The sequence below is a fragment of the Cydia pomonella genome, chromosome 10 (assembly GCF_033807575.1).
Source record: "Cydia pomonella isolate Wapato2018A chromosome 10, ilCydPomo1, whole genome shotgun sequence".
In the NCBI taxonomy this organism is placed as follows: Eukaryota; Metazoa; Arthropoda; class Insecta; order Lepidoptera; family Tortricidae; genus Cydia; species Cydia pomonella.
In genome coordinates, this window is record NC_084712.1 from 2372905 (window position 1) to 2387888 (window position 14984).

Here is a 14984-nt window from a genome sequence, read left to right on the forward strand (position 1 = left end):
TCAACAATATCTTGGAGACCGAACTTTGCTCGGAAGACACATGAAAACCCAAAAATGCATTATTTCCCAGAGATAAGACCTAGCAAGATCGATTTTTCGCCTCTAAAAACCCCCATTTAGCAAATATCATCGAAATCATTAGGACAGTTTCCGAGATCCCCGAATTATATACTTAAATATACAAGAATTGCTCATTTAAAGGTGTAAGATACCAAAAATTAAATGTGACTCGGACAATTAATCTTCTTTATAATCCGTTACTATATTGTTTTGGCACAGACTTGGCCTTAGCACTTCGATGCACAAACCTGTCTGGATGATACAACATCAAGAATGAGACTGCACAGCCAGTTTACTTCCAACCCGACGTGTGTTTCAACGTGCTTTTAATAATTTTACACAACATATGTTTACTACCACTGTGTTGTACGGATAATAAGGTATTTCCTTAATAATTAATGAACTTAGGAGCAGGGATTCCGAACCTTTTTTCGGCAGTATGTTCAGTTTAAACATACATAAATATAGCTTTTCTTTAGCCATATAAAAGTGTTAGTGTTGTGGATGAGTGAAAATATTTGCTTAATGAATCGTGAAAGTATGTGAAACTTGCTTAAATGTGTCTTAAAAAATTCGGTCGACCTACTTATACACCTGCACCTGCACTTTTGCACCTGCACTTATGCACCTGCTCGCGAGGAAACGGAAAAATTTAACTACGTATTCCTGCGGTATTAAAAGGAAAAAAATGTTATACAAAATTTATGTCAATTCCGACAAAAAAAAAATGTTTTTTTTTTTCACTTTTTGTATGTTTTTATACATAATAAGTACATGTTCTTAGAAAATTTATGGATTAATATGAATTGGTACATTTGTTTTCATAAACACCAGTCTATTCAAAGTGTTCCTTGTCGCTTTGATATCTGTCAATAAGGACGTCTAGACTAGGTCCCATAGTGTCGACATCGCCATCAGAAAGGCGTTATGCACTGAAACAATAAAAAACTATTTTTTTAATTGGCATTAACTCTGAACCTAGGCGAATTAAAATAAAACCGGCCAAGAGCATGTCGGGCCACGCTCAGTGTAGGGTTCCGTATAGTTACTCTTCCGTCACAATAAGCTCAACTGGAGCTTAAAGTATAGTAAATTGTTAGCCAAGGGATGAAACGGTACCTTTCACCCGAGTTAAACAAATAGGCAAATTTGCATAATCAGTCCCTAATTAAAGTAAGTCTTTTTACTATGAAGGGGAAACTTTTTGTGATAACTCAAAAACAGCTAAACTGATCATGTCTGCTATAGTTTTCATTTAATGTCTTTCTTAAGCACTACTTCCACGATTTTTTTCTTATTTTTTGGACCTATGGTTCAAAAGTTAGAGGGGAGGGGACATTTTTTTTTTTTCGGAGCGATTATCTCTGAATATATACACTTTATCAAAAAATGATTGTTGAAGACCACTATTAGTTTTGAAAGACCTTTCCAACGATACCCCACACCGTAGGGTTGAAGCAAAAAAAAAATCACCCCCACTTTACGTGTAGGGGAGGTACCCTTAAAAAAATTAAATTATTAGATTTTATTGTACGACTTTGTCGGCTTTATTGATTTATATATCCATGCCGAATTTTAGCTTTCTAGCACTAACGACCACGGAGCAAAGCCTCGGACAGACAGACAGACAGACGGACATGGCGAAACTATAAGGGTTCCTAGTTGACTACGGAACCCGAATAGTTGACTACGGAACCCTAAAAAGGTTAATAAATATCATTTTTGTCTCTAAATACAATCCGGAATATACTGTTAAAATCTTTCCGTTTCCTCGCGGGCACCGTGTATATTTATTTGTAATGTTTTTTGGAATGACTTGTAAATGTTTTCGTTTTGAGCCGGTTTGTTGATAATTAATATTATTCGAAGCTTAAACTTGGAGTTATCGCTTTTCATGTGTAGCTATGTGGAGATTGTTTTATTTCTCCGATGCTCATGTTTATCTCGATACATGTCAGTTCACAAATAATACATAATATATTTAAAAATCAGAATACCATTTGATAATGACTTTTGTATTAGATCATTCTGTTATGATCAAAGTTTGTTTACCAACATTCGTCATTGTGTGAGTTAGAAGGTCGCCCGGTCATCTACCGGTGTTCGGCATCGCAGTGACCACTTAAAACGAAATTGGATGACCGCTCTGAAACCCGCCTTTCCATACAAACGTAGTCCGCATTTCCTCTCTGGTTAATACATGTAATAATTCACTGTTGTGAATAAAACAAAGGCGAAATTGCGTTTCGCAAGTTGGCCGAGCGGTGGGACTCACCGTGGCTGAAGCACTGGGTGCAGCTACATGCAACTTTATGTAGGAATTTGTATTATTGTCATGTCATACGGACCCTAGATTTAAGTATTTGTATGTTACTAACACGATATGGACACTGTTCGAAATAAATTGTTTTTGATTGATTGATTGAATTGATTGTTTCTCTGTAAAGACAAAAGATTTTTTTTAAAAAACGAACTTAAAACATTTAACCTACTACAATATTTGTTTATAGAAAATAATTTACCTGTAAAGACAAAAGAAACAACATTTGAAGCCTCTATTTTAGGGTTTTGTTATTTCTTTTACACAAAATCAATCACTTCTATTTTATAGTAAGTGATAAACAATATTTTCATATTTTATTGTCAATCATGAATGTCATATGTAAACTCTATGGCTAAAACGGCTAGCCGTGTTTTGGCTAACATAAAAAAAATAGTTATTACGATTTTCTTTACATACATATAATACAGAGAGATACAATAAAACTACTTAAAAATTAAACTCATATTAAATAAAACTAAAACAAAAAGACATATAATTGAAAATATTTTCACACAAATTGATTTTTATCAACCACAACTAATTCGTTTGATTTTTTCGGATTTTCATCTATTATAATAAGAAGGAGAGCATTTAAACATTTGTACGATTTTTTTCACTCCTTACTCTTATAATAGTCAAAAAATCTAAAAAAAGTTAAACGAAGGGGCATAAATATGGTCAATATTCATCAAATTGTGTCAAAACACTTTCTATAATGTTACTTATCTAGAGAGTAAAATGGGGACTACGTTTGTATGGAGAAGCGGTCGTCCCCTTTCCTCGTAAATCGCCATTGTCATGGCCAGGGTTATATCAATTATGTCATTTGATTTTATCATTGAATGTATATCCATGTAGATTGGCAGTTACGTTTTAAATTTTCGTGGTTGGTTTTGTGTGAATATTATTTTCATTACAAATATTAGATTTTTTTAATTACATAAATCTAATGATAATAAAACATGAAAATGTACCAATGTATTGTGATTTTAGAACGTCATTTCGATTCAAAATAATCATAATTTTTTTTTTTTTTTAAATACATCGTATAGTCTTAATTGTCTTTAGCACGCCTGTTGCCAATCAGTGATTTTTCTTATTTTATCTTATACGTAATAAAGTCGAATTATCTGCTGAAATTCACAGCTGTTTCAGTGCTATTTATATTATATGAATTCATCTATAATTTCTCTTATAGACCAAGTGCGAATATGTACTTCAAAAAACCGACTCTGATATAATATATAAGTATGTCTAATCACAAAACGAAATTAAAATCATACACAAAAATTAAAAATATTTTTTTTTCATATCGATACCTTATTACACATTAATATTTTTTCCCCGTCATTAGTACGACTCTGAACTAGGGTATGAATTGAATCGACACTCGACAATTTTTTCCTAATCCCCGCTTTATTCCAGCAATGGTCTTCATTTACCTCCTTATTGGTGCCTTCGTCGCGCTTGGCGCCTGGCTCTACCGTAACTACACCACGTTGTCCCACCATGGCATCAAGCATGGCCCCTTTGTCCCGCTGCTGGGAGACATGGCTGGCGTGACGTTCCTGAAGGAGCACATGACTGATGTCGTCATGCGCGTTTATGACAGCTTCCCCAATGAGAGGTGACGTGATTTTTGATGATTCTGCTATTTACGAATATTTATTATTATTAATCGCATGGCATGCACAGTTGAAGGACAATTAGAGTATAGCCTTGAGGTTGTCAAGCGAGGTTATCAGGTCAGGCTTAACGGAGACCAGATCTTGCTGGTTCAGAATAAGAGTGAAGTTTTAGTATTAAATTTGATCTATGAATTATATTCATTAGTATTATATATGGAATAATATTTACAACATCAATAAATTGCTCTGATAATTAGATTAAGATAATTATATGTAATACTGTCTTACTATTCATAAATGCTTGTTGCTAGGCCTACATGAATAAAGTATATTTGAATTGAATTGAATTGAAGGGGGCAGCGCCGGATGATATGTTCAGTGGTCTGCTCTTCCTCACCGCACTCGCAGAGTGGAGAAACCTTCCAGCCCCATTTGTAGGTTAGAGACAGGGATTTGTGACGGTATCTAGACGTTAAGTAATGCCGGATGGAGGTGGTCGATCATCGGCACACCGAAATTCCACAGATTTCCTGGCTTAAGAAAAAGGCCTAGCAAAAGATGTGCGAAGCTAGAGAACGCGAATTTAAAAATAAAACCCAATATCTCATTGTTCAATAAAAACTTAATTAATGGAATTGTTGACTTGACTTATTGTCGGTTTTGTTATTCCGATACCTTTTTACTTTCGATCAGCAATCTTTGTAAACAATTTTTATCTTCACTCCGGCTGTATGATATCAGACAATAGCATATTTTAATGTTCGAGTCTTACGAAAGTTTTCTAATTAAAATATTGTACATATTACACTATGATCATAAATGATTCGGTTCGTTTTTAAAGTTTAAAGAGTAGGATGATGATGATGATCTCTGATTTTTTGACGCGAAAATTTTTTGGCCTTTTTATGGAGGGTTGGGCGTCAAAAAAAAATCTTTTATTTTTCCTAATTCAGTATCGTGTTCTGATTACCTACAGGAAAAAGTAGAAGAATTTTGTTTTGGACTCGGAAAAACAGTGGTTTTTCGTACGTATTGCAATCAAATCATATTTTCTCACGTTTCTCAGGTTGGTGGGTCGCTACGAGTTCCTGACTCCCTACGTCATAGTGAAAGACCCTGAACTGTTGAAGAGGATCACCGTCAAAGACTTCGACCACTTCGTTGACCGAAGGATTATTGTTGACGCCAAGGCTGAACCTATGTTTGGCAGAAATCTTGTTTCTTTGAGAGGTAATATTTAAATTTTTCGACAGATCGAAACTTACAGGCCAATCCATCTAACATCAGAATGACTTCATTTTAGTTTTTGTCTCGCTTGCTTATACATGTATGGACAAGTTCGAGGGAAATGCATGATAACTGACTGACATCATTTTAGGGCCAGTATAGATGGACTACAACCCGACTGCAACTTACACCCGACGTTGCAGTTGGCAAGCAGTCGGCGTGCATTTCCCATACAAATTGCAGTCGGGTTGAAGTCCGTCTGTATCGGTCCTTAGATGTTAAACTACTTTCGAATTGGCCTGAAAGTAGCGCTATGTCCTTAGTGTCTTGTATTTTTGATTTAAATGCAGTTTTATTTTTATAGTCATTGACCTGTGGAGGAATAAGCTTAAGTTATTTTCTTAGTCATACACGAATTTAACTTCTAAATTTTTCTTTCCTATTCCTGATAAATAGAAAGATATTTATATGATATAGGCTTAAATTGTTTATTGGGTGTTTTTCGGGTCCAAGTCACAATATCTAATGGAAGCATGTTAGTATGAAAGGTCAAGACTAGACTCCGGCTAACATATACTGTACTGCGTAAACATATTCCTCAAAATCTTGTTTCATAAAATACCTAACTATAATATTTTCCGATACATATTGCTGAATCTCTATAACGTCTGTAGCAAGCTCTGTTCTCCATACAAATGTAGTTAAGCTCTCATTTTAAAACGACTAGCTAGATTTGCAAGCTCGGTTCTGCATACAAACGTAGTTACGCTAACATTTTAAAACGACTAGCTAGATTTGCAAGCTCGGTTCTCCATACAAACGTAGTTACGCTCTCATTTTAAAACGACTAGCTAGATTTGCAAGGTCGGTTCTCCATACAAACGTAGTTACGCTAACATTTTTAAACGACTAGCTAGATTTGCAAGCTGCATGCAATACTATTTTTACGACTCTCTCCTCTCTCCCTTCGGTCGTGTTTTAATATATCGCCACTCGTTTCGATTTTCCTATTTTTCGCACTTGTATCGTAATGTACTATTATTTAATAGGCATTCGTTAAGCACTTTTTTAACTGAAATAATCATTTATTGCAGAATTAAATTTCCATATTATATAAGTAATTTATTAATATGCTAAATTTAGTATTGACAAGGTACTTAAATTCGCACATCCGGAATATTATAGATGATAAAAGATTTATCTACTTTGGAGTCAACAACACAGTCTGTATTTTACGGATATCACCTAGTATTATTTCGCCATAATATTTATATTCTATATTGGATTATAACATTGCTAATCCTATGGTGTGGACTACAATGTGAGCCGAAACCGCAGGCGTAGGCGAACAATATAAAGAAATACACCACGAGCATTTTTTGACCTACTTATACAACGTTTCCATACAATAATTACACATATTAACATGAGATAAATATAAGTCTCAAGTGTTGTTGCTATGAGGACCACGATCAAGACAAAGTAGTTATTGCAATTGAAAATAATATAAACACCTATTAGACATAAATAAAGGCGACCTTCAACAAGGAGTTTTGGACGAAGGATGTCAAGTTTCGGCGGTTCCGCGGCCGGCTCCGTGACACCTGTTTGGTTTCGTAAGTCATCGCAACCATAATGTGTCTTGTAGTTGATTAACTGATAAAATTGTAGTTTTAAGATATATTGTTTAAAATATGTATCCTAGTATTAAGATCTATGTATGGGCCACCAGTTGTCTGAAATAAAGATTTTTATTCCATTAATAAAAGCAAGGAATTACAATATTATCAACATCACTCTTAATAATAAATTGGTAGTTCATATATTATTATATTCAAGTTTTGTTCACAATGACTCAGTCATAAAATATCCATCTGTCCTTTCCGCAAAACGTTTCTTGTGATTTATGCACAGTCTACAATATGCAATATCCATAAAGTTTTGTCTGATTTACAAAATCTTCATTGGATAAAAACCCAGTTTTACAAAAAACAATGATCTTTGCAAAAACGAGGACTGATTGATACAAAAAAATTCCTCCGTCCCCATTTCACAATCGGACTACCAGACAATCGGCACTTGGGCATCGCTTCATGGTAGGTATTCCACAAATACGCACGAAGCGTTTCGCTTCAACATTCCTTATGCGAACTGCCAAGGAGTGGAATGCCCTGCCCGAGTCTGTGTTTCCGTATGAGTACAATCTGAATCTCTTCAAGGCTAGAGTAAATAGGTATCTCATAGGTAAGCGTGCTCCACCGTAGACCGCGTCATCACTTACCATCAGGTGTGATCGTGGTCAAACGCCTGCCTGTCCTCCATAAAAATAAAAAAAAGTCATCTAATGACATTCAATTGTCGAAGTAGGAACCATTAGAAGCATTGTATCAAAGTGTCACATATGAACTCTTCTGAAATTACTAGAAAGCCGATTATTGGTCTGAGGATGGTTTGAAAAAGTAATGTTAAACCAAACCTGAGCCTTTTGCACTCCCAGAAGGAATCCAGAATATTGTCAACTCTAATATTATTTCCAGGTGACGAATGGAAGGACATGCGCTCCGCCCTCAGCCCAGCATTCACCAGCTCTAAGATCAGACTGATGGTGCCATTCATGGTACAAGTCGGGGACCAGATGATAAGGGCTCTAAAGACCAAGATCGAACAGTCTCAAGGTATAAACATGCAGATGTTTTTATAATATTATTTATTTTCAGAAAACGAGGTCATTGGATAGACAATTGCGCATTAGTAGTTATTACTAAATATTGCTGCAATATAAATAATAAATGTTAGTAATTACCTTTTATTGGCTATAATTACAATAATATCCTTGATGACATTTATCTTCATAAAGAATAAATAAAATAAATAAATAAATAAATATTATAGGAAATTGTGATATATGTATTTAGGGTAGACTCAACTACTGTATGAAAATAACATGTGGGTAATTATGTAAAAATCAGTTCTGGAATAAACGCCGTATGAACAACGCTGTGTTCCGTTTCTTCATCCCTCAGCAACCCCCGTATACTATATTGGCGACGATTTCGAGTCCGCGCGAAGTTCTATAGGATTATTTGCAACGTAAATATGACCATCGGTAAATTGGAAGTGTTTAATGTGGAGTCGGACAACTGGTCGACTTACGTGGAACGCTTGGAGCAGTATTTCGTTGTCAACGAAACAAAGGAAGAACATAAAGTGCCTACTTTGATTACGGTTATGGGTAATCAAGCCTATGAACTCCTCGTGACCCTATGTACACCCGATAAGCCGGCAAGTAAAAAGTTCGCTGAGTTAGTGAAAGTGATGGGCGGCCATTTGCAACCAAATCCGAGTTTGTTAGCGGAACGATACCGGTTTCGTAACAGGAAACAAAGGACTGGTGAATCGGTGGCGGAGTTTGTTGCAGAACTCAAAAAGTTAGCAAAACATTGCGTCTTTGAGACCGGGCTGAAAGAAAATTTGAGAGATCAGCTAGTGTGTGGACTTTGTGATGAAACAATACGGCAGCGGTTGTTTACTGAAGATAATATTTCGTTTGACCGGGCTTTACAACTAGCGGTAGCTATGGAGGCAGCGCAGGCAAACGCAGCAGTGGTGGATGGTAGGGCAAAAAGCATGGAAGGCAGCCCGAGTACGTCGAGTGGTTGTCATGCGGTATCGGCGCAATCATGGCGCGGCAGGCGAGTTGTGACGTCATACCGGTCGGCAAACAACAATGAGACGCGACCGCCGGGCAACAGCGCGTCACAACCTTTGGGACCCAGGCGCCAGGGCCAGGCACAACGAGATTGGCGCCGTACCGAGCAAGCAGCACCACGTACTTCATCGGGGCCGGAATGTAGTGTTTGTGGTCGGCCGCATGACTCATCGAGTTGTAAATTCTCAAATTATGTTTGTCGCGTGTGCAACCAGCCGGGGCACTTGAAGAAGATGTGTCCCAGGTTACAGATGAGCGTTTGTACATACAAAAATGAAGCACAAGACGGAGCAAGCAGCGATTTCAGCGATGAGGTACATTTCAATGTTTTTAATGTAAACGATATTTACCAGTGTAAACCGTTCATGTTGCCGTTAAAATTAGAGGGAAAATTTGTCGAAATGGAAGTTGATACGGGGAGTGCTATTTCTTGTATAAATGGGGATTTGTACTTTAAATTGTTTTCCCATTTACCATTACATAATAGTGATATTGTTATGTGTTATTATACCAATGAAAAAAAGCAACCCATGGGAAAAATCATAGTAAATGTCAGGTTTAAAAATGTATGCAAGCCATTGGAATTGTATGTAGTACATCAAGGCAAAGAACCATTATTAGGGAGGATGTGGCTACGTGAGTTAGGGTTCAAATTGGACGAGTTGTCATGTCATGACGTCGAGGTCACTGCACGGTTTAGGGTAAAGGCACCTATTACCGTGGTAGTTAAGGAACTTTTCAAAAGAGATCCAAAAATTAAGGGTATCAATGCTGTCTAACAGCCAGGAATTTTTTTTTTTCATCAGAGCATTTAATGAACTTTCCGTTTCACACGTTTTTGGATTCATTTTGGGTTATTATATGTATTAAAATATTTTTTGAAGCCAAAATGACAAAATCTTCTATTACCGTGGCAAGGGACAGGCTGTGATTCTATTATCGCGAATTGAGCTTTCATTACCGAGGGTACAATTGGCATGATTTTTCTGCACTCGTTAACAGAAACCAAACTCAAAATTCGAAACCTAATACCGAGGGTTAAAACAATAATAACGACGTGGGTTCTGTATATTATTTTTGTGTCATTAAGTTTAATAATGACACAAAAATAAAAAGTAAAACTATAGGAGTATGTTTAAAAATAAGAGATATATTCGAAGAGATTATAATTACACTTTGGCACAATCAAATACTATTAAATAGTTAACTTACCAAGTACCCACGAGTACCTGTATAACAAGTTATAAGTTGAATGTTTTACATGTAAAACAACAAAAATTATTGTTAGTAAAGTTTTACTAAGGACGTATATAACAAATAGGCCTGCCTGTTATTAAATAAAGTAATTTTTAAATGCTATAAAGATTGATAAGAGTTTGTCTTACTGACATAATTAGCTGCACAAAAAAAACAAGTAAGTAACATTTTCTCATAAGGCACAGCGTAAATTATAGTCGAAATTTTATAAGCTGGACGTGTACCACCTGAGTGAAAGTTTACCACAGTGAAATGGTAAACGTCCACATTATAAAATTTCGACTATATATAAAAACATGAAATTTTTTATTTCTAATATTTTTGATAAGGTAATTAAGTTAAATAAAGTCTCTCACATATTATGTGTTATAATTTACCCGTTTATAACTAACAAATCACAGTACTTTTCTTATTGCTGATTCTTATAGCTAAAAAAAATCATGTCTGAGATTTTGGACTACTGTATAAATAAAATTATATAAAAAAAAAAAACTAATCGGAATTGTCCGGCAGTTGGGTACCCTTCCTTGTCTGTCAGAGTAATAACTGAATCAGAAAACAGAAGAATTTAAATCTGATAATGATAACTGAAGTCTAAATTTTATCAACGAAATCTGTACTTGCGGTACCCTAAATGCGATATTTCAATACAATACTAAATAGTCACTCGGTAATAGATAACTCTTTAAGAGCCTATTACCGATCCATTCGATATTTCTCTGGGTCGGTAATAGATTTCTATACATTCTATTACCGAGGGTAATCTGATCATACCATCGGTAATAGGCTTAATTGGGAGTTTAATTAAACCTAATTCCGACCCATAAAAGGAATAAAACACAGATGTTTTTTCAAATCAAATCAAACACGTATATTACAAGCTTCTTGTAAAGACAAAATCACATAACTGGCAAGTAAATTTTAGGTTTTAACTCAAAATAAAAAAAAGTTGACAGATTAAGGGTTCCCATAGAAACAAGGAAATCGGTGCTGAAGTTTTTGTTAAAAATTAAGGGTTAGTTGAATACTTTCCATACCACGGAAATAGCTCTTTAATAGCGTGAATAGATCAAGATTGGAATAAATAAAAGAAATTATAAAATTGATAATTTGTACCAAAACTAAAGAGTAAATAACAAAACTACCACTTTTTCTATTAACGTGGCATACCACGGAATTACTTACCACAGAAGTAATTGGCGCCTATCACCGCTGTATTTTATTTTCAATTTTAAACGTATTTCCCGGTCAAAAACTAAGTTAAAAGTAATTCAAAATCGTGTAGAAAACAATACACAACCTCTTAAAAGGCATTGCACTAGTTTATTTGCCATAACTATTACGTAAAACACTAAGTAAGATTGGAGTGCACTTACCTGTGGAGTCACGCGTCTGTATGGAACAACCGGTTCTTGCGCCGCCGTCGCACAAACTGACGAATCGCGAGTTTTTTGTTACACTCACACAAATGCACACTAATGGGCACGATAGACCAATGAATGGGCTTGTTTTGTGTATGATTTATTTCTTAGAGAATAGATCTGTTTGCTTGCAAAATGCGTATTTGTAAACACCGCGGTGTTAGACGTCGATTTTGATACCCGCGTTAATAGGCGCCGTTACCCTAACTTGAATGAACTTAATTCCAGATACAGTGAAGTATTTGCGGAGGGGCTCGGTCGGTATACGGGTGGCGAGGTGAGCTTGCGAGTGCGCGAGGGTGCGAGGCCCGTGTTCTTGCGCGTGCGACCGCTGGCGTACGCGCTGCGTGAGCCGGTGGAGCGCGCGCTGGACCAGCTGGAGCGCGACGGCGTCATCACGCCGGTGGACTCGTCGGACTGGGCCACGCCGATCGTACCCGTCGTCAAGACGGACGGAACCATTAGGGTATGTGGAGATTTTAAGTCGACACTAAATAAATGCCTTGAGGTAGATCGTTTTCCATTACCTAGAGTAGAGGATTTGTTAACCAAGCTAAATGGGGGGGAAAAGTTTACCAAAATAGACTTGTCCCAGGCATATGCCCAGTTTGTCCTGGATGAGCGCTCTAGAGCCTATACCGTTATCAACGCACAGAGGGTTGTATAGATATAATAGGTTAATTTACGGGTTGTCATCGAGTCCTGGCATTTTCCAACGAAAACTGGAGCAGATGTTTGCCGATCTGCCCAGAGTAGGAGTTTTCTTAGACGATGTTATTTTAACCGGGAAGAACGACCAAGAGCACATAGAAACATTGCATAAAGTGCTAGATAGGTTGCAGAAGTTTGGCTTAAAAATTAAAAAAGAAAAATGCAAATTTTTCGCCACGTCAGTCACTTATTTAGGGTATGTGGTGGATAAAGAGGGCATCCATACAAATCCGGACAAAATTAAAGCTATCGAGCAGGTACCTACTCCTACTTGCGTAACAGAGTTGCGTGCGTTTTTAGGTATGGTCATGTATTATGCAAAATTCGTAAAAAATATAAGTTCCAAGTTGGCACCTCTTTATGCGTTGCTAAGAAAGGGAGTAAAGTTTGAATGGTCCGAGCAATGTAGTGAAGCATTTTGCGACGTAAAAAAATTATTAGCTAGTAGCACCGTATTAGTGCACTATTCCTCGGGGTTGCCGGTGGTGCTGACCACAGATGCGAGTAGCGTAGGGGTAGCCGGGGTCATTTCCCATTTGATGCCAGACGGAAGTGAAAGACCGATTGCGTACGCTTCGCGGGTACTAAACGCGGCCGAACGCGGGTATTCCCAAATAGATCGAGAGGCTTTAGCTATTATATTTAGTGTGAAGAAATTCCATCAATATTTGTATGGACGCAAGTTCCTTCTTAAAACAGATCATAAGCCCCTCGTTGCTATTTTCGGCCCCAAGTCGGGTATACCCGTGATGGCAGCTTCGAGAATGCAAAGGTGGGCGGTGATCCTATCGGGATATGACTATGATATACAGTACGTGAGTACCAGTCAAAATGGCGCCGATGCATTGTCGAGGTTGCCGCGCAAGGCAGAGGTTGGGGAGAAACAACCGGAGTGCACTTATATTAATTTTGTTAATGATTTTTTACCTATCACTCACAAACAGGTCTGTGAGGAGATAAAAAAAGATATATTATTGAGCAAAATCGTTTTATACTTACAGTCAGGGTGGCCCTCTCACAACTCACACACCGATTTGCAACCCTATTTTATAAGAAAGAATGAGTTATACTTAGACTCGGGTTGCGTTATGTGGGGTTATAGGATTATTATTCCCCCAGTGTTTAGGGAACAAATCCTTCAGGAACTACATGTAGGACACTTAGGGATAGTAAAAATGAAGGCTGTAGCCCGAAGTTACGTATGGTGGCCCGGTATCGATGCCGACATCGAGGCGTGCTGCGCGGGGTGTCACACGTGCGCAGCGGAGGCGCCGGCGCCCCCGCGCGCGCCTGTTAAGCCGTGGGAGTACCCCGGGGAGGTATGGACGCGGGTGCATGTTGATTTTTTGGGTCCATGGCACGGTAAAACTTTTTTGATTTTAATAGATGCGTCTTCTAAGTGGATAGAGGCTTTCTTAATGACCAGCACTACAGGAGCGGCGGTTTTAAAAGTGCTAAGGGAGATATTTGCACGATTTGGCTTTCCTAAACAGGTAGTTTCCGACAACGGGCCTCCATTTACTAGCCGAGAGGTAGACACCTTCATGCGATATTATGGGATTACTCATACTTTTACACCAGCGTATCACCCGGCATCAAATGGGGCCGCCGAGACGGCTGTTAAGTTATGCAAAAGGGCGCTCAAAAAGGCAGTTAGGGATCAAGTAGACGTGGAGGAAGCTCTTCAGGAATATTTGATGGCGTATAGGAATACTCCTCACAGCACCACTGGACAAACACCGGCCATGCTTCTTCAAAGGCGGGCATTGCGTTGCCGTCTGGACATGTTACGGCCCGGGCGCAGGCTCGAGCAGCGTGTGGAAGCGGCACAAGAACGGCAGGTGCAACAAGCGGGGGGTACCGATAGGGTGTTTCGGATAGGAGACCTTGTGTGGTTTAGGGATTACAGCTCGGGGGAGAAATGGCTTAAAGGGAAGGTGGATACCGTGATAGGTTCTAGGACCGTGTTAGTGGTAAAGGAAAACGATTTATCAACTAAGTTTAAGAGGCATGTAGATCAAATTAGAGCGCGACCACCAGTTTTAGCGTTGGCGTGGCCGAGTCCGATGGACCATCCGGGAATCTCCCAACCACCACCGATACCACCCGGACCGTCGTCAGTGCATAGACCTCGTCGAAATATACCACCGGTCGATCACTACGGTGATCCCCTTTTATATTAGCCACTTACCCATTGTATTAAATAATAAGGGTAAATAAGTTTAGTACCTATACATATAGCATAATTTAAGTGTAAGGGTGTGATATATGTATTTAGGGTAGACTCAACTACTGTATGAAAATAACATGTGGGTAATTATGTAAAAATCAGTTCTGGAATAAACGCCGTATGAACAACGCTGTGTTCCGTTTCTTCATCCCTCAGCAACCCCCGTATACTATAGAAATAAATAAATATTATTATTATAAAGGTTTCAGAATATTAAAATATTGCCTTGAAGTAATTGTATTAAACAAAAATGTTTATAATTTTCAATTAGCTTCCTTATGTAACCTTCAAGAAAAGAGCGTACTCCCATCTTAAAGGCCGGCAACGCACTTACAACCCCTCTGGTGTTGCAGGTGTCCATGGGCGGCGGTAATCGCTTACCATCAGGTGATCCGTCTGCTCGTTTGCCTCTTCTACC

At 37.9% G+C, this 14984-nt stretch overlaps 1 protein-coding gene across 1 annotated transcript in view; it reads left to right on the plus strand.

Moving 5' to 3' along the window:
• The first annotated feature begins 303 nt into the window (after positions 1 to 303).
• The window catches only part of LOC133521731 (uncharacterized), a 37891-nt gene continuing 23210 nt past the window's right edge, over positions 304 to 14984 (plus strand). The window contains exons 1-4 of the mRNA XM_061856798.1: positions 304 to 440; positions 3809 to 4010; positions 5078 to 5241; positions 7776 to 7913. Coding sequence (XP_061712782.1) covers positions 3811 to 4010; positions 5078 to 5241; positions 7776 to 7913 — 502 coding nt within the window. The 5' untranslated portion in view covers positions 304 to 440; positions 3809 to 3810. The remainder of the gene's footprint in view (positions 441 to 3808; positions 4011 to 5077; positions 5242 to 7775; positions 7914 to 14984) is intronic.